The sequence below is a fragment of the Pagrus major genome, chromosome 18, assembly GCF_040436345.1.
Source record: "Pagrus major chromosome 18, Pma_NU_1.0".
In the NCBI taxonomy this organism is placed as follows: domain Eukaryota; kingdom Metazoa; phylum Chordata; class Actinopteri; order Spariformes; family Sparidae; genus Pagrus; species Pagrus major.
Genome location: NC_133232.1, coordinates 8,433,061 through 8,458,616, shown reverse-complemented (window position 1 = coordinate 8,458,616; position 25,556 = coordinate 8,433,061). Strand labels below are relative to the sequence as shown.

At 39.6% G+C, this 25,556-nt stretch overlaps 2 protein-coding genes across 4 annotated transcripts in view; one reads left to right on the top strand and one right to left on the bottom strand.

Annotated features, from left to right (window-relative positions):
• The window catches only part of pde6a (phosphodiesterase 6A, cGMP-specific, rod, alpha), a 34,159-nt gene extending 21,496 nt beyond the window's left edge, over positions 1 to 12,663 (bottom strand). The window contains exons 1-8 of one of the 2 annotated variants that reach the window (XM_073487086.1): positions 12,335 to 12,663; positions 11,046 to 11,187; positions 6,779 to 6,931; positions 5,892 to 5,981; positions 5,125 to 5,265; positions 3,388 to 3,462; positions 2,663 to 2,727; positions 1,970 to 2,036 (exon numbers count right to left, since the gene is read on the bottom strand). In XM_073487086.1, coding sequence (XP_073343187.1) covers positions 1,970 to 2,036; positions 2,663 to 2,727; positions 3,388 to 3,462; positions 5,125 to 5,265; positions 5,892 to 5,981; positions 6,779 to 6,931; positions 11,046 to 11,187; positions 12,335 to 12,663 — 1,062 coding nt within the window. Of the gene's footprint in view, positions 1 to 1,969; positions 2,037 to 2,662; positions 2,728 to 3,387; positions 3,463 to 3,625; positions 3,767 to 5,124; positions 5,266 to 5,891; positions 5,982 to 6,778; positions 6,932 to 11,045; positions 11,188 to 12,334 lie in introns of those variants that run through there. The other variant, XM_073487088.1, reaches the window with a different exon arrangement.
• A 5,011-nt stretch (positions 12,664 to 17,674) lies between these two features.
• slc26a2 (solute carrier family 26 member 2) lies at positions 17,675 to 25,156 on the top strand. 2 transcript variants are annotated; one of them, XM_073487658.1, is made up of 5 exons: positions 17,675 to 17,761; positions 19,903 to 20,534; positions 20,935 to 21,225; positions 21,393 to 21,841; positions 24,259 to 25,156. In XM_073487658.1, the coding sequence occupies exons 2-5, from the start codon at positions 19,917 to 19,919 to the stop codon at positions 25,085 to 25,087; spliced, it is 2,187 nt and encodes a 728-aa protein (XP_073343759.1). In that variant the 5' UTR covers positions 17,675 to 17,761; positions 19,903 to 19,916; the 3' UTR covers positions 25,088 to 25,156. The 2 variants fall into 2 exon arrangements, with proteins under 2 accessions (XP_073343759.1, XP_073343760.1); XM_073487659.1 differs by lacking the exon at positions 17,675 to 17,761 and adding an exon at positions 17,913 to 17,934.
• The last annotated feature ends 400 nt before the right edge of the window (positions 25,157 to 25,556 follow it).

The window sequence follows — 25,556 nt, the reverse complement described above, 5'->3', positions numbered from 1 at the left end:
CCCGCGGCCTCCAATGAAGATATTTAGAAATAAAGATTTTTAAAAGGATGCTGGTTTTACTCAGACTCCTGCACAGCAGAATAAAAGTTGTTCTCGAAGAGTCAGAGTGAAAAATGAGGAGGAGGATTTTGTAGTTCTGAGCTAGAAACTTTTGGTTGAATAGAGCCACACTCACTGGTTCTGAAAACACATTAACTCATTTCAATAATGCCGGATTTTACAGACTTCTGCCTGTGAGCTGTTTTTGTGCTCACAATGGGTGATTGGGTAGAGATAAGATGTCACAAAGATACTGAATAAAAATAATCTGATGATTCTTAATCTCATTATACAAAAGTCTATCAATTAACACAAGACTAATCAGACAAATTACACCAAATATTTGAATAAAGTAAGAGCTTTAGTCAACATGAACTGATGTAAATTATCTGTAAAAATGCAGCTTTGCTACTAATTATTCACTCCAGAGTTGTTTTTTAGAATCTTGGTTATATAATTAGTATTATATACCAAAATTACCACATTTGCAGCAGCTTTTTTCTAAAACATTAGAGCTGAAACAATGAGTCCATTAATCGAATTGTTGATTGAAAGAAAATTAGGTACCAACTATCTTCATATTCCATTAATTGTTCGACATTTTTTAAGTAAAAATGTCAAATATTTGACTTAAATGTAAGAATATAAATTTTAAATGTCTTTCTTTATGTAAAAACCTACAGTGATTGGTACAATTTGCTCTGCCTGTCTTTTGTGGAGGTTAAAAATTGCCAAACTTTCCTAAATATTGCAGGGAATTGATGAATCTGCCACACAGCTCTTCTACACAGGAGGTATTTCTGCCTTACACTCATCTGCCTGAACAGATCAGCCGTAAATTGGCCAAATAATTCTGTCTTGTATCATCTGCCTTACTGTCAGTGCAGGTTGTTATTACTTATCTTTCTCAGTCCCCTGCTGAACAGGGCTGCCACGGTTTGTATTCAACCTGCTCACTGGCTATTCATTCATTATTCAGTTGTTGTTTAACTCATACATGTTTAGGCTGCAGGGTGTCACATGTTCGATACTCTCAGTCACCGTGTATCCATGTGACCTTCATTAACTTTTTGTAACTTAAGAATGTAAATGTGGCAGCATTTCATTTTAATCTTATTATGTTTCCAACTCTCATTTGGTTTTCATATAAGACTGAGCTAAGAAAATATTTCTGACGGACAGAAAAGTTCGACATTCACGAAATTGAGAAATGATGATTATTTAAGTATTAAAAATCCAGCATTGTTTACATCCATGTTTACTAGCCTTCGCTGTCAAATTTCATGTTCCCGCCACCTGTTGGGTCAAATGGTTGGACTATGTCTCGTGGGGACCGACCCGTAGAAAACCAGCTCCACATGCTAGTAGAGGTCTAAAACATTCAAAGATGACACATGGCAACTTCCTGCTCAGGCTACTTTTAATTTACAAGAGGCAAAAGGAGCCTCAACGTCAAAATAGCACTGAATTATAAAAAGACAACTCAGTCAGTGTTTCTGAATTTGACTGATTCTTTGCAGAGCCATGACACACGGTACCAAAACCAATGCTGTCAGAGCCATGGAATGAAACAGAAACATTTATTTGCTGAGGACTTGTTGGATTTGTGCATGTTGTTGTAGGAGATAGTTTGACTTTTAAAACAGCATGGTAGTAAATGAGGTCATGGAGTTTAAGTTTGATAGCTGACACATGACAAGTTAAACAAATCAGAGCTCATTAAAGATGAATTAATGAAACTTTATGAAGTGAGAAACAATGGAAAAATGCTGCGTGAAAATAATTCTGTCATGGTGCAAAAATGTTCTTCTTCAAACTGCATTTGGGACTTTTTGCTCATTTCACAACACTGAGTGAGATTTGTTCAAAATCCCAGAGCGAAGAAATGAGGAGGCCAGCAGCTCTAAAGAAAAAACACACACTGACTCACCAATCCGGTTTCTGCTACGTAGGTTGGTAAACCGCTGATCAGGGCCCAGTGATCTGCCGGAGGACTCCTGAGGATGAACAGAACATTCAACCGTTACAGTCATCATCTTAAATGACAAGAGGAAAACAAATGAATAATGTAAATTATTTTCCTCTTCAGTGCGTATATACATTTGACTTTGCTACACGTTACGTAAAATCTTTGAAATTAAGTAGTGGTACGTAGTAGTAGAAATAACAACTGTCAGTTTACACAGACAAGATTATTCTGCAGTGAATTGTAGGGACAGAAGTTACAAGAGCAACAACGTCGGATACTATAAAAACAATACTGGAACAGAATCTGACTGACTTGTCAAAAAATGGCTATACCATGCTTGATCTGGACTCGAAGCTTATCCGATCTGCTGTTATAGATAAAATGTAAGGATGCCGTATTAAATTTTTGTTGTTTTGTCAGGGAGGAAGAGATGACACATAGTGTCCTGTTGTCATCTGTCTGACGTCCTCTCCATATCATGCCAAGGAGACACGGGGGGCGGAAGCGCCACAAAGCTCTGCACAAGTCCTTGTGTCCTGGTGTTAATGTCCACGTGCACAAGAACAAACAAAACAGGGACCCAAACTTCAACTGCTTCTGCTAGCAGTCAAATCTCACAGGGTTCCTTGAAACTCGACCAGTGCTGTGACTTACGGAATGACTTTGATGTCTTCCTTTCCATGAAGGATGTAGTCGATCAGTTTGTAGAAGATAATTTCCTTGAGAAGACAAACAAAATAACAATCAGTGAGACACTGTGGAGAGAGGACATTTCAATCGAAAGTCATTTATGGTCTTTTTAAATGTTCCCAACACAGAATATCATCTTATTATTATTGGTCTTAAAAGCAAACTCAAGTTGTAGCAGCCATAGAGCCACATTCTATAAGAAATTCCAAATGTTTATGTAAAGATAAATATAATTTGTTGTCACTGTATGTACACGTTATGTAACCTGGATAAAAAAACATGCAAGTACTTTTAACTTAATCCAAACAAAACATCGTAGAGCCTCGAAAGTACTGAACATCTCAAGTTTGTCATGAGCGTCGCATTAGAGAAAATTCATAGTCCTGGGGGCGTTCATTTGTTCAACTGGTGTCATGGAAATCTATCAATCCACTAGTTTTTGATATATTAGAACATTTTGCCTAATGTTGGTGCACGAAGAAAAGTAAGAGGAAAACTAAAAAAAAATTGGATTCATCCTCTTTGGACTGAAAATGCTCACTGCACATTTCTTGTGCATCCTGCAATAAGTTTCAGCGTTACCTTGATGTGAATAATTTATAGGACATTTTTTAGATGAAGGTGGCACTAGAGTGAATGATTGAAGCAGTAACAGTTATAGCAGCAGTCAGTGGTCAATATTTCCTCACTCTGCCATCAGGAGTTTTGGGTCCGTCATATGGTGCAACTTCTCCCATCAGGATTGGCCACAGGTCAAAGAACTCCTGCACACACGCACACACACACACACACACACACACACACACACACACACACACAGAGAGAGAGAGAGAGAGAGAGAGAGAGAGAGAGAGAGATGAAGATTTAGAGTGGGACATCACAGCTGATACGGCTGCTTCTGTAGTTTCATTATTTAGATGCTCTTACTGTTATTATATACAGCCAGCACCACCATTCTGCCTGAAAATGCTAATGCCAGCAGCCTCCTCACAAAGTGCACGAGTTTACAAATCATAGGCTCAAAGCTGAGCGACTAGTTTTGTTTATTCTTAAGTGCTGCATTCATGAAATCCAGCGTTGTTAGCAGACAGCCATCTGTGCAGGCAGACAACATGTGTTTGTTCTCAGATAGCAGGTGTTAGGAATCAACTGGCAGCTGCTTGTAATTAGGTGACATCCACAGCCAATAAGTAGTATTCATGACAATATGTACATGGGGATGGAATGACACTGATCAGAAGATGGTTTTAAGATGGGTTTCTTTCTTCGACTCACTGGATTAAAGCAAAAAAAAAAAAAGTTGAGCAGATTAGACAAAGAAACCCCAAAGGAGTTTCTGAAAATATCTCTTCCCAAAAGAGGAGAAAAACAGAAACAGATCTCATCAGAACTCAGCTGTGATGAGAGCCGTACAGACAGACACAAACACAACATTTGTAAAGGCCTATTGTAGTATGCAGAGGTACTTCATTTCCAGGATGTTTTTCAGGTTCTAGGATTTTGTGAAACCGTCGCTGCAGTCAAGCTTCTTAAAACCCAAATGAAGCCCTAAATGTAGATTAATGCTCCACAATCTGCTCTTACATTCAAGTTTAAGTAGTTTAACTATGTAAGGGGAGACACGACAGGAGGATAGGGTGAAATATTTTAACCAATATCACCCTGAAACTCCCCCATTTGATAACGTACATTAAAACATGTTTAAATTTGCAAATTTGGCATTATCTAATTAAAAATGTATCAATCTTCATACATTTCTGGAACAGAAACCTGAATTGTTTCATTTTGCTGTCATATTAGAATCAAAGATATTACAGAGACATTTTGGATATCTCTTTATCACTCCCTAAAGCATAAAAATCTATTTTAAGCCATAAGAAATCTATTCCTGTCATGTTTTTGGAATAAAATGTTCTAGAAATCAGACTATGAAGGACAAATAAACAAACCCCTCCGCATAAACCTTCAGAATATAGATAGGAATACAACTGGAAAGTTTGGTGCTGTTGAAGTTTTAAATTTTAAGTCTAAGAAAGTTTAAGAAAAGAATAGAAGTTTAAGTTTAAGAAAAAATCATTGTGAGAAAATGGCCTTTACAGACGTGTATTGTAATTCTATAAATTTTTAGTGGTATTTTTAACTAGTAGATATCACAAAGAAGCATCCACAGTTGATTGCTTGCATTAAGACAATTTGTTTTCTGATATTTTATGTTTAAATATGTAAATTAGGCTCTGTAATCATATTTTATGTTAATTTTTATAAATGTTCAGAACAGAAATTTGAACTTCAATAAACAACTAAATGTGTGTTTTGGCAATGTCCTGACCATGCAGCACAGATGGGGATCTACAAACAGTGGATTCATTGTTTTGTTTGTGTTCAGGCTTATCCTTGACTGCGGTTGTGTATCTATGGTAACCCACCTTGGTCTTGGTCATGTCCAGCAGACCCACAGAGTAACGGTCACAGTTGAGGAAAGCCCTGACTGTGTACAAGGCCTTGTGGAACTGCCTCTCTATGTCTGTCAGCTCCTCAAACACCTTGCTGGCCGACCACAGCAACACCTGGACGATGGAGCAGAATACAATACGTACAGTTTCATGTACAAGTTCATGCACACATTTGACCCCATGGCTAAACCTGGAAACCCTTCTCCTATCTAACTGTTGCCTCTTTTACTTGCCTCAAACATATTTCTGTTATAGTTCGAGCTCTGAGATACACCAGTCGGTTGAATGACTCCATTTTTATTTTCATCTTCGTTCGTATCACATATTCATGTCATCGAGAGTGAAAAAATGTGGATCCGCGCACATTCTTGTCATTCACACGGACTCTAAAAAGCATGTGAGTCCAAGGCCCTGTTCAGACCTGGTGTTAACATCCGTCCTGAGTGATCCAAACACAAGTGGACAGCTCTAATTCAGTCAGTTCACACCTGGTATTAACAATATAACACAATGATTTTTTTGTTTGTTTGTTTGTTTTACACAAATAAAGAACAAACTTAATGTATGATATCTGCCGAATTTACAAGGAGGCCAAAACAATTGAAGACTTGCCAGAGACAAAGTTTATAAAGTTAAAAAAACTCAACAATTCACAAAATTGAGCATTTTTTCAAGGGAGTCTGGGGTCTTTCTGCGCAGGTGACCAACAAATAGCCTATACTGGTTGAAAGGAGCCTCACCTGTCCCCTCCTGGTCTCACAGTTGTGCAGGTAACTCAGGTGGAAAACTCTCAGCAGCAGGTTGGCGAAGTTGAGATACTTGTTCAGGATCTAGAAGAAAAAACAGCACACACTTTTGGCTGCTTTGTGTAATACTGAGAGATGGATGTGATTGTTGTTTATTAGCAAGGCCAAGCTGTTTTGCATAATTTGTCAGTCACTTTTACCTTTGTGTCTTTGTGTCAGAGAAGCTGACACCTTACAAATGGAAGAAATCTCATTTCTGAATCACCAAACTTTCATGTTTGGTAATAATAAAACAAAATGTAATAGTCTATTCTTCCTTTACTTTTTCTGTGTGGTATTTGGACTGAATGCCACAGAGGGCTTCCCGGTGATGTATCACACCTTCAGGCCATATTTTGGGAGCGGCTGAGAACAGCTAATGTCATTAACACTTTGCATCACGTTTATATTGTTTCGGCAGTAAATGGGTTTACTCTTTCCTTAGAAGACACTTGACAACAGGGTCCTGGGATGCATGCATCCAATATACCAATGAAAAACTGAAGAAGCAGGAAAACACAGTGGATTAGCTGCTGAAGAAATGTGAGTAGGGACAAAACTGACAATGAACGACAGAAGCTAAGTCTATGTCATATAGTTTTATGTGGATTTTATAGCAGAGCTCATTAACAATTATTTGGTAGAGTGAGTTTAATTGTATTGCATCACTGCTATGCCAGGGAGCCAGTTACTAACAGAGGAAGTTTGTGACATAAACAATGACAAGGAAAAACCCATGAAAGCTGAGGGGAATGCTGGTTTTGTGGCCCTTTGTATCAGGTTTCAAAAAAAGGCTGAATAAATGTGTATAAGTTAGTATTACAGACAGTATTAGATGTTACCTCTTCATCCTTCACAGTGAAGTGTGGCCCGTCCAACTTGTTGATGGCCATCATGACAGCCACCATGTCTTTACCGTTCATGATGGGGATGGCGAGGACGTTCTTGGTCTGATACTCAGTCAGCTCATCCACAAAGTCACTGAAATGAGGGCTCTATGAAAAGAAAAGAAAAGAAAAGACAGAGAGAATATTTGGTTGTATTTAATTTGCCCCTGTACCACTCAAAACTTCTACACTCAACTTTGATGAACACACTATGTCTATCCATAAACGCTGCAAGCAAAGCCTTCCCATTATCTAAAAACTCAAGGCCCTCTCTGCTGCACTCCACCTACTGCTCCTCCTGTGCAGCAGGGGTCATCAATTGTGTTCCGCCAGGGGTGAAACACAGAAAGAGCGGCTCATTAACTGCCAAGAAGGAACAAAAACCTGCAGAGAGCGACGCTTGTGTGACTCAAATGGGTGACAACGTCCAGATTTGGGTGAGGCAGGTTGGGACTTTTTGTTCAGATGGTATTTCCTGGTTCAAAAGGAACACTGAGAAGAAAACAATACATATATTCATACGCACATACTGCATGCGGAAAGACGGTGACACCGGCCTGCTCAGGCCTGTGAGAGCTGACCAATCAGAGCGCATTGGGCTTTTTGGGAGGGGGGCCTTAAAGAGACAGGCGCTAAAATGGAGCTTATAAACAGAGGGTAAAAAGAGGTGGTGCAGCAATGGACAATATGAGAAAAATAACACCTTGGAACATTAAAGCATTTAAACCTGTTCTAGTAGACACTCCAGAAAATTGGCAATATGGGATCTTTATTTTCATCCCTCAGCCAGAAACCTGAATACTGCTGATGTAACATGCAAAGCAAAGACACCTGAGCAACAACTCAAAACCTTTTCTTCTAGCAGGCTCCAAACACATGTCCTAGATCTGCAAAAAAAGAGCTTTGTGGTCTTAATGCCTGTATGTGTCACACTCAATTCAGTAGAGTAAAAAGTGCAACACGTTCCTCTGAACCTGCCCGGTTTTATTGTTCGATTTCATTTATAATTTGTGCACCTGTTTGAGCGATCTGATAGTCCTCATCTTACAGCACAAACTAAATAAGTAAATCATCCCCTGTATTTATTAATGCCTTAAGTTATCTCTGCATAGGGGTCGGCTTGATAGTTTCCCAGCTTGAATGAGGAAAATTAAAGGTAAAAATCACTATGAGAGAGGCATAACTAATCCATACAGCAACTGATTCAACTACAGCCTCACACAGCTTAATAATGAACCTGCTCCAAAGATCTGAGGAGTTTGACAGCTTGTTATTTGGTGACCTTTGACCCATTAAAGCTCAGAGAAGTCTTCATCCTGCTTGTTATCAGCTAAAGCTTTACCTTGAGCTTTGCCGAGCACCTCGATGCTTTACTTTACTAAAAAACACTAATCATTTATTTATATATTCTATTCATGTGTGCTTTTCTCTGTTAATTAAGTCTACTAGTTGGGATTTACACGTCTAAATACACATCTACTGAAAGGTAGAAACCCTACAGAACCCTGGTTAGATCTGTGATATTTGTCACTTGAGGCTGGTGACAGAAATTGAGTTTAGAGATTAATTTATTTTAAATCTACTACAGGGTCAAACTGGTCAAAAGACTTCTATTTTGCAATTGTTTCGATTGTTATATATTTTTTTCATTACAAATGATAATATCAGTTTGACAGTTTTGAGTGAAAAGTTGAATCTTTGAAAAATGAATTTCAGAATATTGTAATCTGATATTACTGTATTTGGTAGGTTCCCCTTTTGGTTTAATGATAGCATGCACTTGAGCTGGCATGGACTCCACAAAAAAACTTGATGACTCATGTAATGCCGGCATGGTTTGACGGTGTTCCATAAAGCTTCTTGTGATATCACAGGATCCTTGGCTTTCTCTGTCTTCAAGTGCCCCCATAAACCTCCATTGTCATCATCATCATCATCATCATCATCATCATCATCATCATCATCAGGTTTTGCAAAAACTTGTGGAGTCCATGCCAACTCCAGTGCATGCTGTCATTAAAGCAAAAGAGGGACATACCAAATACTAATATTAAATAATTAATAAGATATTTAAAAAAAAGAATGATCTTTCCCCTTCAGTTGTTAAGCTGATATAATTTATAATGAAAAAAAAGTACTGTATCCGAGTATTTTGAATAGTGGTCTCAGACTTTTGGACCCTTCTGTGCATACATCAGTTTGTTAAATAAACATGCTAAATGAGCAGAGAAAAGATGAGAAACTCTCTCTCACTTCCATGAAATGCATAAAATTACATTTGTAAACTGATAATACATGCAAATAAATACAGAAACATATCAAAACAATTGAATACATACATATGTAATAAACTGGTAAATAATCATAAAAATCTACTTCCTCCCTGGCCACTTGAGCATATCTGGTTAGTAAACATTAATTGGATTTGAGGGTGTTTCTGCTCCACTAAAGAAATAAAAAAAAAACTTAAACTGGGAACAATAGAGTGCAACAGAATAGATTAAAGGTGTGTTATAGTGCTGAGTCTGTGAAAAGGGCTCAGGGCCTGTGTGACCTCTGGGAGTAATCTGGGATCGCTCTAATTCAGGACAGATTAACCGGCTTCATCTGCATCCTCCCCCCACTGACACTCTCCACGGTCCTCACACGCACACCCGCCGAGTTACCACACCTCAAATGACAGTCTGCGTTATTAGTCGGTAAATTATGTGATAATTAAATTCACTTTGAAGGAAGCGTGGGCAGAAGTACTGGGGAGGAAATGAGGCCAGCTGTTGCTCACCACGTAATCCCAGTGACATGTAATCCCCACCTTCAACCTCAAAGAATCCTGACTGGTTGACCAGCCTGCACTGGATTGGACTGGGATGGAAATAGAGCGCAGGGAGCCAGTGATTCAGTGATTCTCTGCATTACTCTGAGAGGCCATCCTCAGTGCATTAGCATCATAAAGCCAACCAATTATATGGAAACATTAGCCGTTCCTGCGACGGGGGAGACTGAGGCTTTGATTTCGTTCCAGTTGCCACATTTCCCATCGTGCTTTCATGTGTTTGTGTGAGGCTGCGGCGTGACGGACAGAGGTTTCTAACAGCACCCTTAATGTTTGTTCTCACAGTGAAGGCACCACCGGCCGGCCTGGCAGCAGAACCAGTAGATAAAACCGAACAGGAACAATCAACCCGCGTTTGTTTTGTTTGTACATCAGCAGCTGATGTTTCTAATCTCCCATGAAAGGAAGTGATTGAACTGATAAAGAGAAGCGCTTGTAATCCATCAGTTATGTGGAGTGGGCTGGTGCCCAAATGTCACAATAATAGCTTGTGCAGGAAGGGCGGGGTGGAAGTGAAGTTGGTGGACATGCCGTAGCATGACAAACTTGAAATGTACATGGGAATAAGCTTGCCAGCCATTTTCAAATGTCAAAGGTATTGGCTTTAATGGGATTGAGCTGGCTTTGGTTGGGGGGGAATTAGTGGAAGGAGCACCGTGGTGTCCAGTCACCATCTGGTGGTCAAACATAGGCAGAGCAGCAGGAGACAGGTTGGAGACAGGAATTTGAATGTTGACTGAGTAATAAACAAAATTTTTACTTAAATGTTTTTGAGTATGTTTTTCTTTCTTTTTTTTTTAACAGAAGAGATAGTTATTGTCCCTTTTAGATCTGCGCTGCTTGATCACGTGACTGATCAGGTGGTCAACAGGTAGAAAACAGCAACAACGTGCAGGGTAAAATGGTTTAATTCTTAGTGGGGCCAACCAGACTTGATGATATTTTTTAAGTTAATGCAGAAGAAAAGAAAGAAGAAGAAGAAAGAAGATGGAAGATGAAAGAGGAAGAAGAAAGAAGAAGAGGAACAAGAAGAAAAGAAGAAGATGGAAGAAGAAAAAGACGAAGGAAGAGGAGGAGGATTTTTGGACAAATACTTACAAATACTTATTCGAGTATCACTTGTCAGTATAAAGCCAAGTATAGGTGGTCTTGCTGAGTTAGGTTAATCTACATTTTGCCATCAAGTAAGTGTAAGTATAAAGTTAATACAGCATTAGGTTCAGTGGGAGGTTAAAAGATTTGTGCTTTCACACAGAAGAGCTTGACTCATTTTGACAAAAAGAAAGGACACCCTGTAAATAAAGTCCAAAAGATTACACACACATTACTAGTATATTGGTATAATATTAAACACAAAATACACAAAACAAACAATAGCTGTGCATTTACCTCAGCCGCATTAGGAATGTTGACCATCTTCTTGCTGGTAGCCACGTGGCCCACAATGCCGAGATCCAAAGGGTACACGATCTCACTGTCAGGCTGCACCAGGCATTCATCGAACAAGGCATCTTTATGGACATTAAATAACCTGGAGGTAAAGATTAAAAAGTGTATTATAATGTGCTGTGCAGCTAAAGCAGGATTTCTAAATTATTTTAATTTATATTTTAAACTCAAAACAGGTCATCTTAAAGGAGACAAAAGTTGGGTCACAAAAAACAGGAAATGCACACGTGCCTCGACACTTATTTAGGTGCTGCAGGGGTGAATGGGTGAAGTTTCGTAGTCCACAAAACATTTCTGGAGCTTCATAGCAAAACAGCATTCTCCTTAATGACAGAAGTAGATGGGGACTTGTTTTAAAATGTAAACAGACAAAATAAAAATTAAAATAGCTCCATACAGCTTGTCTGGTGGTCTCCAGACGTCCCGAGATCTGGTCAGGCTTTTGGACCCACTTCAGAGAGGTGTGCGCTAACCCTTTTAGCTTAGCAGCTAAAGTGAAGATTTCAGCTTTAAAAAGGGTGTAAATCAGGTCTTTTTATAACAGTGTGGTTCCCTGAGACTTACAGAGTATTGCTCTGAACAGGCTGTATGGAGCCATTTTATGTTTTGTTTACATTTTAAAACAAGTCCTCAGCCACTTCAGTTGTTTAGCAGAGACTTCACTCCACTTTCCATCAGTATGGTGTGAGTGCATAATGACTGAATTTTTATTTTCGGTGAACTGTTCCTTTAAGCTGCCACATGTGAGTGTCCTGTATGAATGTGAAGCAGCGTGCTGATGAAAAACAGCAAGTGTGTGTCCAAAATGTTGAGTTTCCCAAGATTAGAGGTGCAATATATAAGAAATACTCCAAATCAATAGGAGGCAGCTTATCGCCAGAGTAACCGCTAACTGCTGTTAACTGTAGCTGCCATGAGTTAGTTAGTTCAGTTAGCTTTGCAGCTGGCGGTCAGGACCAGGTGCTTGGAGCAGCAGGAGAGATTTGGTGGTTACACTGCTGGCTCATCGACATTATGTCGATAAGTTTATTTAATTTTTGGATGTTTTTAACTAAAATTCTCACATATTGTACCTTTAACTACTGCTGCTTATTTTACATAAAACTAACATGTGTGCAATCACATACTCATTTCATGGCAAAGAAATAAATTTATATTTTGACACTAGTAAATGATCCTTTTCAGTGACAAAAGCTACTTTTTAAACTTTTAAAGAAATCCCTGGTAACCTGGTTGCCATCTCAGCCACTCCATTCCTCTGTCTGTACATGAAAAGACTCATGCGGTCAGCCCTCATCATGAAGCTGAGGTGTCTCATGAGGTTGAAGACAGACTTCTCCATCTGCAGGTTGTCCTGGATGTCCCGCACTAGGTCGAAGAGGACCTCGCTCTCCTCCACCATCGTCAGGTCATGGAACTTGCTGACGTCCACCGCCGCCTTCCGGTTGTTGTCCATCAGCTCTGAGATGACTTTAGGCCGGAAGTTGATGTCATAGTACTGCTTGGCGAACTGCGGGTTTGCATCCAGGAACTGCTCTGCTGCCGCTGCGTCCACCATGGCTGCTGTTGACAGGCAACAGAGATGGTATTAATGCATTCAAACCCATAATGGGAAAGTCTGGTTGGTCTGAAAAACATCTTCTTTCATTCAGAAAATACTCATGAACTGCTTCTTGGTACGGTATTTAAACTGTCAATTGACAAGTCTTCTGTGATAACTTATCGTGATGAACTAAACGCTGATTGCACCATGTAATGGCTACTGTATGACACCATCTGTGTTTAGATTGGTTCCCTATAAACTCTGCTTTCACAATATAATTTTGTGTGCCACTGAGCACAAAATCTGCTGGGAATATGAAGACTGAGTGGTGATACAGTCAGACTGGCATTCTGACACCATCTCTATCTGCCTTCACATCTCCATTATAGACTAAATTAACTCAACTTTTGTCCTGTGTTTTCTGTCTGTACTGCTCTGAGGAAAGCTGAAAGCAATTCAGTTGTCTTAGCCCGAGTGGTGCCACAATACCACATGGAAACACTATGGGGGGAAAGGTGTCAGTTTCCGCTTTAAGGTTGATCCACTATAACGCCATTGATTATGTTGCTCCAGGGCTTATCATTGTAACTGCCCTCTCATTTTTTTGTGAGGTCATAGCTTTACCACTCAGGAAAAAAGACTGCATATGGGAGATACTAGCCTTTCTAACACCTGCTAATCCTAAAGAAAAACTATTCCTGAATCTAACTGAGTCATTTTGTTGCCTAAGCCTAACTGAAATTAATAATAATAATAATAATAATAATAATAATAATAATAATAATAATAATAATAATAATAATAACAATAATAATGAGTTGCAAAGCAATAACATCACAACAACATGATTGGTCAGATGCAAAGATAATCCTGAAACAATACTATGATGTTACAGGAACAACACGGCAATATCAGAAAAACCAGTTGCACAATGGTTTTACATTTGTCTGCAAAACATCTGCCTGATGCTGCTGGGATCAGAACTGATGAGTGCTGAGACTGAAAGATACAGCAGGTGTGCTGGAAAACCAAAACAATGAGCTGAAAGATGCTAAAAAGCTCAGTATAGCTGCAGATAATTCTCAGTGTGTTTGTCACTACAAGCAGCCCCTTTTGCATAACGGGCAGACATATTAGCACACATGTAGTATGGACAGAATATTAGACCTGCGACAATTAATAGATTAGTTGTCAGTTATTAATTTAATTGCCAATTTTTTTGATAATTGATTCATTGATTTGAGTAATTCTTTTAAGAGATGAAAGTCAAACTTCTCTGATTCCAGCTTCTTAAATGTGGATATTTTCTGGTTTCTTTCCTCCTCTATGACAGTAAACTGAATATCTTTGGGTCGTGGACAGAACAAGACATTTGAGGACGTCATCTTGGGCTTTAGAGAAACACTGATCAACATTTTTCACCAGTTATAGACCAAACTGCAACTGTAAATTGGTAGATGTTATCACAGCTGTGAGTTTTAGTTCATTAAGTACGTTGTTCAAAGCAAATCACCTGAACATTCATCAGTGAAGTTATGACAATAACAATGTACGACTAACATCACAGATGTAATTAATTATTGTATTAAAACACAAACGGTCCTACCTGTTGAAGTCCTTGTATTGTCTCCAGCAAAGTGTATAATCCCTCTGTCCTGCTAACCGACTCTGCAGGTGTCTGAGAAAAGAAAAGAGATTACCAGGATGGTTTTAAATGGTCATGTGTGAACATAAGCCTGCATCCAATTACAACACTGGGATTACGACACCTTCCAATGTTTAATGGCACAAGCTGGTCTCACTATTAGACACCCTTAGCAATTCTGGGTTCTTGGTGCAGTGTCATGAAAATGAGTACTCGCGATATATAGCTCATTGAACTGTCGCTGTTCCTTGTACACATTTTTGTATGTTGTTTGGCAGGTACCTTAATGCAAAAAATGTATTAGGAGTACCAGATAATCACATTTTAGCATGGATGTAGTTTTAGTTATACACATCTCTAAGAGGCAGAAATATACTACTATACTGCAGTTAAATATCAATGAGCAGGTCCAATCACAGTCCTACAGCGTGTAAACTGGAAAAGAATAAAGATTCAAATTGAAATTACTGTAATTACATTTATGAAATTCATGACCATGCCTTTCTGACATTCTGTGGTCAACAGGCTTTCATGTGAGATAACTAGCTTTCTGACATTCCAGTTGTGGCTTGGGGCATTTCAGCTATAGCTGGCTAAACCAGACTAGAGTGACATTGGGGTTAGGTTATGCTTTTATGAGCTGGATGATTATAAAATAAACGTTCCACATTTCACTATAAAAAACTTTATTGCATTTTACATTTTACGAACTTGTTGTCTTTTCTCCTCTTGAATACATGAAAGGATCCCAATGGTGACAAGATTTCAGGGTAAAATCAACCATAAAAACAACACTGTCCAAAACTCATTGTGAAAGCAGTACACCGTAGTTGCATTACACTGGTGCCTTGAGGCAAGGCCAGATGTGCTGGGTATGAATACAGCTGCACCTTGAGATTTCTATATAATACATGCCATACATTTGTTTGGACCATAAGGAAGAGAAGTTTATTATCGGGCCCGCCCAATATATCGGTTGGCTCATATCTGCCTATCAAAGATCTATCATTATCAATGAATATATCGCATTTTTTTTTTCAATTTATATTGATAAATTCTCAGTGAAGTTTATTGTTTCAGTGCACTGGTGTCAATTTGGACAATACAGTTCATTGTTAAACTGTATAATATCCTGCCTCCATTACATTTTATTTAACACAATACATAAATATCTGATTTTTTTTTACTCCCTGATATCAGTATTGGCATCGTTGCTAAAAATCAAGTATTGGTTGGGCTGTAGTTGAATAAAGATAAATAAGTGGCTGGAGAAGTTACTTAGGAGTCTATTTTCTCAGCAATTAAAAATGTCATATCCTTGTTTATTGTCCTATATTTGATAAATTATAGGTGGTTAAGGTTGTCCTTGAAAAAAGGCCTGAAAAACCTGAAAAAAGTCATTTCATGTCAGTTAATTTTCCCTTTTCTGAAACAACTCTCCAAGATTGTTTTTTACTGTGCAAACTTGCAAAATATATTAAGTTACCAGTTTGAAAAAAAGTTATATATTATCGTCATTCAATACTGTCATTATTGTTATTCAATCTGCTCATGTCATGTAGGACCTTAACATAACTGTGAGTGTAAGCAAGACTCTGACCCTCCCTTTGTCTTTGACAGTCTCTCAGTATTGTTGGTGTGTCACAGCAAAAACATTCACTCCTCTGTTTCTCTTATAACTCATACTGTATCATGTATCCCTCCCCTCTGGTGATGACCCACAGTCACTGGGCACCTTCACACCCTGTCTGAGGAATCTGAGACAGAATAACAAACAGTAAAAACAGAAGTCACATCACTGGTGATAACAAAATAAACCTTTTCAGAACAGAACTGTGCAGCTGCTTTTACTTGTGTGTTGTCAGTCAGTAATGGTCTGTTCAGAGAGCTGTAAAGCAAAAAGAGCACCCACTGCTCTGGCATGAGTTACATGAGTGATGGCCTTAATAGACTTGAGAAAACAGGGGTTAAACAATGGCTTCCTACTGAATAACTGACTGACTTCACTATATTTCAGAGAGTTACATTGTGTGGTTTTCCACTGTCCTTTTGTTCCCATGTGTTGTTTTTGGCACAATTGTTATAGCCTATCTGGTGTACTGTTCAGCAACTTACAGGGACTCTCAGGAGTGTTTGTAGAGAGACTGTGTGTGCGCTTCCAGAACATTTGTTGTGTTTCATATGAAAAAGTACTTTGATTAAAGGTATGAAAGTATATGATATTAAATGCACTTAAGTATCAAAAGTAATTTTCTGGCAATAAATGCACTTAAGTAACAAAAGAAGAAGTGTAAGTAAATTATAAATGTATTTATATGTTTGTATATATTATAAACTATGGGTCGAACTGATAATTGGATCAGATATTCAGCATTTTTCTCATTATCGGACTCAGTGTTTAAATTTAACTGATTACCGATAAAATAAATCAATTAAAAAATGTGCTTCTTTGGCTCTGATGCAGCTTGTAATCTGCAAATTAACTAGTAACTAAAGGTATCAATAAATGTAGCAGATTAAAAAGTCCAATATCTGCCTCCAACATGTAGTGTAGTAGAAGTAGAAAGTAGCAGAAAATTGAAATAGGCTACTCAAGTTAAGTACAAGTAAGCCTGCTTTTAAAAATTTTACTTAAGTACAGTACTTGAGTAAATGTACACAGTTACAAACCATCACTGAACATTTGTGCCAGGATGGTACAGAGAAAAAGGTGAAAGATGAATCACTTTCTAGCAGTGGAATGGATGCAGGAAGTAGCAGGAAATCGAAATATTCAAGTATAGTAGAACTACCTACAATTTTACAGTAGTTGAGTAAATGTACTCTGTTACATTTCATCAATGAAGGTTCGGGTAAGGATGGTACAGTATAAAGATGACAGATTATTCACTTTGTAAGGAAAAAAAGACATCACTCAATAACTGAACTTATTTTCTGCACTTATTACAGAAAGATGTAAATGAAGTTTGCTTCAGAATAAAGCCAATGCAAAGTAACTAGTAACTGAAGTTATCAAATAAATGCAGTCGAGGAAAAAAGTACAATATTGCCTCCAAAATATAATGTATTGGAAGAGGAAGTACAAAGTAGCAGAAAATGGAAATACTCAAGTACATCCATACCTCAAACTTGTACTCAAGTACTGAACTTGAGTAAATGTAAGTCTGCGCCATAATAACAATAACAACAGCACAAACATTCACTTACTTCTGGGCCAAATCTTCTTGTTATCTAATTTATTTATCGTTTTATTTTTATCGGGCGATGTCTTTTTCTTTGCTACAAGTGAGTCATCTTCAAGCAGAGACCATCTTTGTCTCAGCCGGTCATGCGACGTCGAGCTCCATGACACGTCATCACGCACAGAGCTGGAGACAGAGCAGTGTAAAATGAGTTTGAGGCGGAATGACAGTCAGTCACAACACAACCTCACATTAACTCTGTGAAACGGGACCGGGTCGAGCTCAGGTCAGTTTCCTCTTACTTTAACAATAACTTTTTTGTTTCTGCTGTGGAAGAGCAGACTGTCACGTTAGTTAACTGTAGTCGGCTAAAGTTTCTTTTCGCGTCCACGTTGACAACTTGTTTACAATGGTGCCCATTCACAGCCCAGCTAACTCCGGGACCAGGTTAGCTAGCAGGTCAGTCATCAGGGGACTTCAAAGTAGTTCCGCGGGATTTTTAGACAGTATATATCGGATATTAATATCTGTAGTGTTAGTAACGTTGCACTTTTGCTAGACAAACAGAAAGTCTGGTCACGGTCAACATTTAAAGAGTGTAGGATCAGTAATCTCATTATCTCCACTACACACGAGTCCTCTTTGAAAACACGTTACTGTAATCCTGTTATTATTTTGAGACTACTTTAAATAACAACTCTGCAGAGAGGAAGCTCGGTTTGGAGGGTGAGAGGGTTTGTGATGATAGGTGATAGTTTGGTTTTCGCACTTCTTGTCATAAACAAGCAATTCTGTGTTAGTTTCAGATTTGTTTCGTGATATAAGGACTTTTTCACACTCTTCACATACCATAAAAACTAACTTTTCAACCAAGTTACGCACAGTTTTTACCCAGACTTTAAGGACTTACAGAAAGCACTTCCTTACCACTATTGGGGTAAAAAAAACCACAAGCAGGCTTGCTGCTGCATTTGCTTGTAAAAATGGGGGAAATGACTGTGAATTGTGCTATATCTTTAGCCATATTGCAATACACAACATATATTTCCATATATTGAAATCTCCTCAAAAGCACTCCATAAATACTAGGACTGAGTGTCACAATCCAGTATCACTATATATTTTACAAATACCTGTATATCGATACTGTGACAATGTTGTAGGGATGTGGATTTGGGAAATCACGCCTTACTCCACCTCCAATTGGTTATGTCTGTTTTCCTTGCGGTTTTGATGTGGTGGGTTTATGAGCTGTAGTTTCCTAAGTAAACACGGCAACCTGTTTGGCCATCTTTTTAGTCTCCTGCTGCTCTTCCTGGGGTCACTCATCCTCTGGAGCCGCTCTTTGCTGTCAAAGTGTCTCTGGGCTAGGCTGAGCGGACAGGCTGGGTATCCACAGCCCAGGCAGCCCTTCCACCATTTCACCCTGCAGATGCCCAGCCTGTCCACTCGGCCTAACTAGCCCAGAAACACTGCAGCTGTCGAAGAGGTCGGTGTGTATGCATTGGAAACTACAGTTCACAATCCGCTGTATCAGCTCTGCTGCTGGCTGTTTGCTTTACAAACCAATCACAAGAAAAACACACACACACCAAAGAACACCAGACAACCACTGAACATACAGTTAAGAAACAGCACACTAGCTAGCTAATTCTTGTCTCATTCGTGGTTTGATTGATAAGTAAATTCATCATGGACCATTGACCTCCCTCCCTCCCTCCAGTTGTCAGATATAAAGACAAAGTGGATAAAGGCAGGTACTCGAACAGTTCAGAAGATGAAATCACTTTACTGTAATGCACCTTTTAAAACCAGGTAAGGACAGCACTTATGCTGAAATATAAGACAATATATATTTTCATATCATGATAAAGATATAATATTGATATATTGCCAGGCCCTTCCATGAAGTATGATTAACTCACCATAAATAAAAATAAAGACATTAAGTAGCTTTAGCCTGTATAAAAAACAACCCCAGTTGTTGAAGGTTTAGTGTATTGTCATTTTTCTTAGATTCCTGCTTACTTAGTCCTCATTTTGGTGGATATACTAGTACTGGTTATTACCACTAAGGGCCTGGTTTTCTGTCTAAGGGTCGCTGTAAGCTTAAGCTGAATTGTATGAATAAGGGGAAGTATCTTATCAGCATTGTGATGTAACATCAGTATTGGTCTTAGCAAAAGTCAGAAATATACAGTTAGGTCCACGCCCACTGATAGTGCTTCTCCTCACTCTCCACCTCACTCCACACTGCTTCTCAAGTGTCATGTGGTTGTGGTTGTAGCTGTAGTTGAGGTGCAGATGAGAACGCATATACATTTTTTTTTCAAGTCATTATTTCTCCTGTTGTTATCAGTTGTTTTTGAGATAAAGTTGTAATGGCTACTTGGCTTAACAGAACTCTTGTTCTTCTAATCACTACAGATAAGGGCTCGATCATGAATCATGGTGAAAATGGCTGTACAACAGCAGAGGATGACGCAGAGAGCGACCAGCAGCAGCCTCTCATTCTGGAAAGAGTGGAGAAAGAAACCAAAAACTGGAAATCCGTTGTGTCTCATCGACTCAAAAAACACTGCTCATGCACCCCAAAGAAAGCTAAATCCAAAATACTGGGCTCTGTCCCGATTCTAAGATGGCTGCCACGCTACCAGCTAAGGGACTGGCTGCTGGGCGATGTCATGTCAGGACTGATTGTCGGAATCCTATTGGTCCCCCAGTCCATAGCCTACTCCTTATTGGCCAGTCAGGACCCAATATATGGTCTCTATACATCTTTCTTCTCCTCCATCATCTACGCCTTCTTAGGCACTTCTAGACACATCTCAGTGGGGATCTTTGGGGTACTCTGCCTGCTTGTGGGCCAGGTTGTGGATAGGGAGTTAGCTTTGGCAGGATACCTCACAGAAAGCAGCAGCAGCAGCAGCATCAGTGGCAACATCAGTGCCGTCCTGCTGGCTGGCCAGGGGAATGACAGTGTTGCTGTTGTATGTGACAGAAGCTGCTATGCAATCACAGTGGGAGCTACAGTTACCTTTATTGCTGGAGTTTACCAGGTAAGTGAGCAGGAATGATATCATACACTGGACAGCCAAATATTATCACATATTGTTGTACACAAATATTCAAGCAAAATAGCCTACAACTAATGATTGTTTTCACTGTTGAATAATTTGTTGATTATTTTGTTGATTCATTTATTGGTGTGTCCATAAAATGTCCAAAGGTGCTAAATATGTCTGTCCATTGCTTCCTAAAGCCAGAGTTGACATCATCAAATTACTAGTTGGCCATCATCTGTAGTCTTTATGGTGTGTTCAAGTGTCGTTTTTTGGCCGAGACACAGGCAATGCGAGGCAACGCAGCCGTCGAGCTTCATCGCCTTTAGTTCTTCTAGCAGACTAGATGCGTTAATTTGAGTATCGAAACCTTCTCATGCTTTTCTTCCTCTTTCAGGTTCTAATGGGCCTTTTCCAGGTCGGCTTTGTCTCCGTCTACCTCTCAGATTCACTCCTCAGTGGTTTCGCTACAGGAGCCTCCCTTACCATCCTCACGTCACAGATCAAATACCTTCTGGGGCTGAAGATCCCCAGACCCCAGGGCTGGTTCACTCTGTTTAAGACCTGGTACAGCCTGCTCGCCAACCTGGGAAACACCAACATGTGTGACCTGGTGACCAGTTTGGTGTGTTTGCTGATACTGATACCTACCAAAGAGATTAATGATCGCTTCAAAGCCAAGCTAAAGGTAAGTGGATAAAGTGTGGAAATGTTTAGCTCAAAAATAAATTGAAGTTTTGCAGGTTTACAGCTTTTGTGCAGACAGGCAACAAAATAGTGGTAAAGATGAACAAAATGGCTTTCAATATTTAATCCATCTGAATATTGTGTGTCTTTCTTCTCCGCCTTACCCAGGCTCCAATTCCCTTCGAGCTCTTCGTGGTCATAATTGCGACATTGGCTTCTCACTTCGGCCACTTCAACACAGATTACGGGTCGGGCGTGGCTGGTGACATCCCCACAGGCTTCCTCCCTCCCCAGCTGCCCATGTGGTCACTGATCCCCAATGTGGCTGTTGACGCTTTCTCCATCGCCATTGTGGGATTTGCCATCACTGTCTCACTGTCGGAGATGTTTGCCAAGAAGCATGGCTACACAGTGGACGCCAACCAGGAGATGTACGCCATCGGCTTCTGCAACATCCTGCCATCATTCTTCCGCTGCTTCACCACCAGCGCTGCACTGACCAAGACCCTCGTCAAGGAGTCCACAGGGTGCCAGACTCAGATTTCTGGGCTGGTCACCGCCCTCGTCTTGCTGCTGGTCCTGCTTGTTATCGCGCCGCTCTTCTATTCCCTTCAGAAGTAAGCATACCAAAATCTTAATTAGTAATTGATTTAGGGGTCTTCCTCAACTGTTCCTCTTGTGATTTAATGTCATTTTTAGTAGGTAATTTATTAATAGTAACAAGACAAAACATGCAATCACAGATTGGGAGTGATAGAACGAGAAAACTCAGCTGTGCTTAAACAGCAGATAAGCCATATATGCAGGAGATGCACATTTAGGAACTGAATAATTGACATGAGGGAAACTGGGAACTGTTAGACCTCAAAGCTGTAACCATTTCCTAAAAATAGCACATACGTCTGCAAAATCTGGTCAGGGCAGTCATGCCTGTTCGACTTGCCCCAATAATAGTAACAGTCAGACTGTTCTACGTAGCCAGATTCTCGCACCAGATGCAGTATTTATCTGTAAAATGCATGTTGAGTAGGATCATTATTGTGGATCAGCTACATGTGAGCCATGCACATTTTGTAACACATGACGATACATTTTTGTACCCAGGTTTATACATATTTTGATAAAGCTTTGGTAGTTTCTACTTTCATCGATTAAATGAAGCAGAGATTTTATCTGTTTAAAACATGTCAATACAGAAATATTAACATGATAATTAGTAAAAAGTAATAAAAAAGTAATTATAAAAAGTAATTTGATCTGAAAATGGTGAAACATATGGAGTTTTTCTTAAAGCCTCACATGTCGTGTTTAGTCCACAACTCAAAGATATCTAGTTTACAGATGTGGAGGAGTAACAAAAAACCTAGAAAATATGCACAGTTGACAAGCTCTCCCCCCCTTTTTTTTAATAATTGGCCAGTAATCTAGTAACATTTAAGTTGACACATTTGCACATAGATTTAACACATCAGCATGACAATCACATTTTATCTGAACTACAGCCAGATCCAAAGTTTCACACATTCTAATGTGTTTGTTTAATGATTGAAGGGTTTTTCAGTGCTGGTGCAAGTTACTCAGGTACTTCAAATCTGGTTGCAGTTCTTATCTTGTTTACCATGAAAAGTGTTTTCAGCGAAGACAAATACAGATAACCTATGGTTGCAGTTCAGGGTTGATGCTGACGCTGCTGGTTATCATTGTAAAGAAGCTTTGCTAGTATAAATATCTTTAGGCCACAACGTTATACAAATGACAGTTGAGGCATATAGAGGTTTAAAAAGGTTCTAGTTTTACAAGAAATCATTATGGAATAAGGAGCAGTTGACATGTGTTGACAAAAGAGGTAAACAGCAGTTTTCATCTATTAGGGGACGCTTTGGATCTTGTGTGAGCCTTGATCAGTCTATTGTGATTGCTGCTGCTGATTGGTATTGATTTTCTAAAATGCTGGTGTGTTGACAAACACACAGTCCCCATGGAACGTCTTCATCAATAATGTCACTTATCTGTTGAGGACAGATTATGTTCTGTCTTTGTTCCTCATCTCTTTCTTTATCCCCCTGACTCTTTATTTGTGCAGCTTTTTGCTCTCTTGAGCTGATTTTATCTGCTCCTCTCAGAGAAATCTGAGATTAAAAATTGAAGATTGATCACTGGCAATTTCAAAACCTTAAAGCCAAATGCAGAAAGTCAGATGCAAATGTGAGTGACTTGGCTTGTTTCTTAAACTTTAAGTTCCAATGAAGTCAAAAATGTTTTTATCACATATGTCGTGCTCTAGATCTCACCTATACGGCAGTATCAGGCCCAACAATGGAAAATGATAACAAATGTTGATGACTCATCCTGCACACACCAATTATGCATCCAATATAAGCTTTCTTAATTTTTATGAGGTTTAAAAAGAAGAACGCTGTCAGAGCGGAGTATTTCTGGGGGCTGGGCCACGCAGATTTCTGTACAAAACTTTAGAACTTCATCCACTGATTTGGATGAAACTGGATCATATTTTATGGAGAAAGCTTAGTACTGCTAACCAGCAGCCTTGAACACCTGTAGACCAAGGCCATAAGCAGCCTCAATGAAGGAAGGAGCCCAATGACGGTATTAAGTTGATTTATGGAGTTTCCTGGGCTTCTACCACTAGCTTTGTTGCTAGGTGTAGCTGCCACTGGCTAGATAGCACAACACGAAAACCACCTTTGTACTGTATTCCCTGGCATCAAAATGGCCTCTTTACAGGCTGTGTTGTTCTGTCCAGGTTTGGCCATGTTCACTGGGAGCTGCCAGTCCAACCGGAGTCAGTGGACTGCTAGCTCTGTGGTGCATCACTATTGGCTAGTGTAAATGCCAATCAATATCCCTCCCTAGCAGCCTGTTCTTACAGGAAACACATAACTGTCCTGAAGCTAATTGCACTCCACTAGCCATTTCATGGGAACTTTTTAAATTGCATTCTTCCATGAATAACACCTCATGACACTCCTAACCTTTGCCTTTTCCTGTTTTCTGTCTGTCTTCTTCTGTCCAGATGTGTATTAGCTGTCATCATTTTGGTTAACCTCCGCGGAGCTTTAAAAAAGTTTGCTGATGTTCCCCGTATGTGGCGTGTCAACCGTGTCGATGCCTCCATCTGGTTGATCACCATGGCTACCTCAGCGCTGGTCAACACGGAGTTGGGTCTCCTCGTGGGGGTTTTGGTGTCGGCCTTCTGCGTTCTGGGCCGGACCCAGCAAGCCCAGGTCCTGGAGCTTGGCCGGGCTACAACCAGGGAGCATTATGAGGACATGTCATCTTATCACGGCCTTCGAACACACCCTGGAGTGGCTGTCTTCAGATATGATGCTCCAATATATTACGCCAACCAGAGCTTGTTCAAAAAGTCTCTCTACAGGTGTGCAGGGCTCGATCCTGTGAAGGAGAAAACCCGACGTATTAAGTTCCAAAAGAAGAACAAACAGCAGGGAGAGACCGAGGGAGTCCCAAATGTGAAGTCAGAGGAGAAAGAGGCTGCAGGTAAAGAGGAGGAGGTAGAAGCTGGTGCCACTGTAACCTTGATGAAGTCCTCCCGTGGTTTACGCAGCTTGGTGATCGACTGCAGCTCCATCTTGTTTCTAGATACTGCTGGAGTGAATGCTTTGAAAGAGGTCCGCAAGGATTATGGAGAACTGGGGATCAAGGTTGTCCTGGCCCAGTGTAGTGCCTCTGTACTGGATGATCTGGAAAGAGGAGGATACTACCCCAACCAAAAAGGATGTGATGGAGGAGAGAACAAAATAATATTCTTCACCATCGCAGACGCCATCTACTACATCCAAAGCCTCTCAACTCCTAACGGAGATTATGACAACAAATGCTAAAGAGATAATCTGTGTTTACATGTATGCAGTCTATATCTTACATAACGCATAAAGAACAATCCATTGTTACCTATGTGCCTTGCAATGCAGTAATTGCTCAAATCGAAAGTGTAGTTATCATGCAGCTAACCTTCATAACTGCTCCAGACAATCCTTTATTTAATACCAGTTCAGTGTGTTAAAAGTTCTCCTTACTGAAATGGACTCCAAGTACCTAATACTTCACAATGGCTACATCTGTACTTCACTAATGTAGAGGTAAAGTAGCACGCAGTACTGATTATTTTTCTAAATCTACTGTATAACACAGTACATTTGTAAAAAGGTGGTGTCAAAATTTTTGATTCCACTATTATATAGAAGTTCGTTAGCATTTTTGCACTTCTGATTCTCTCATTTTGAAGTCGGTGGGTTTTCTGAATAGGTTTTTGGTTAAATGCCTGAAATACAGTTAGTGGTTAACACAAGC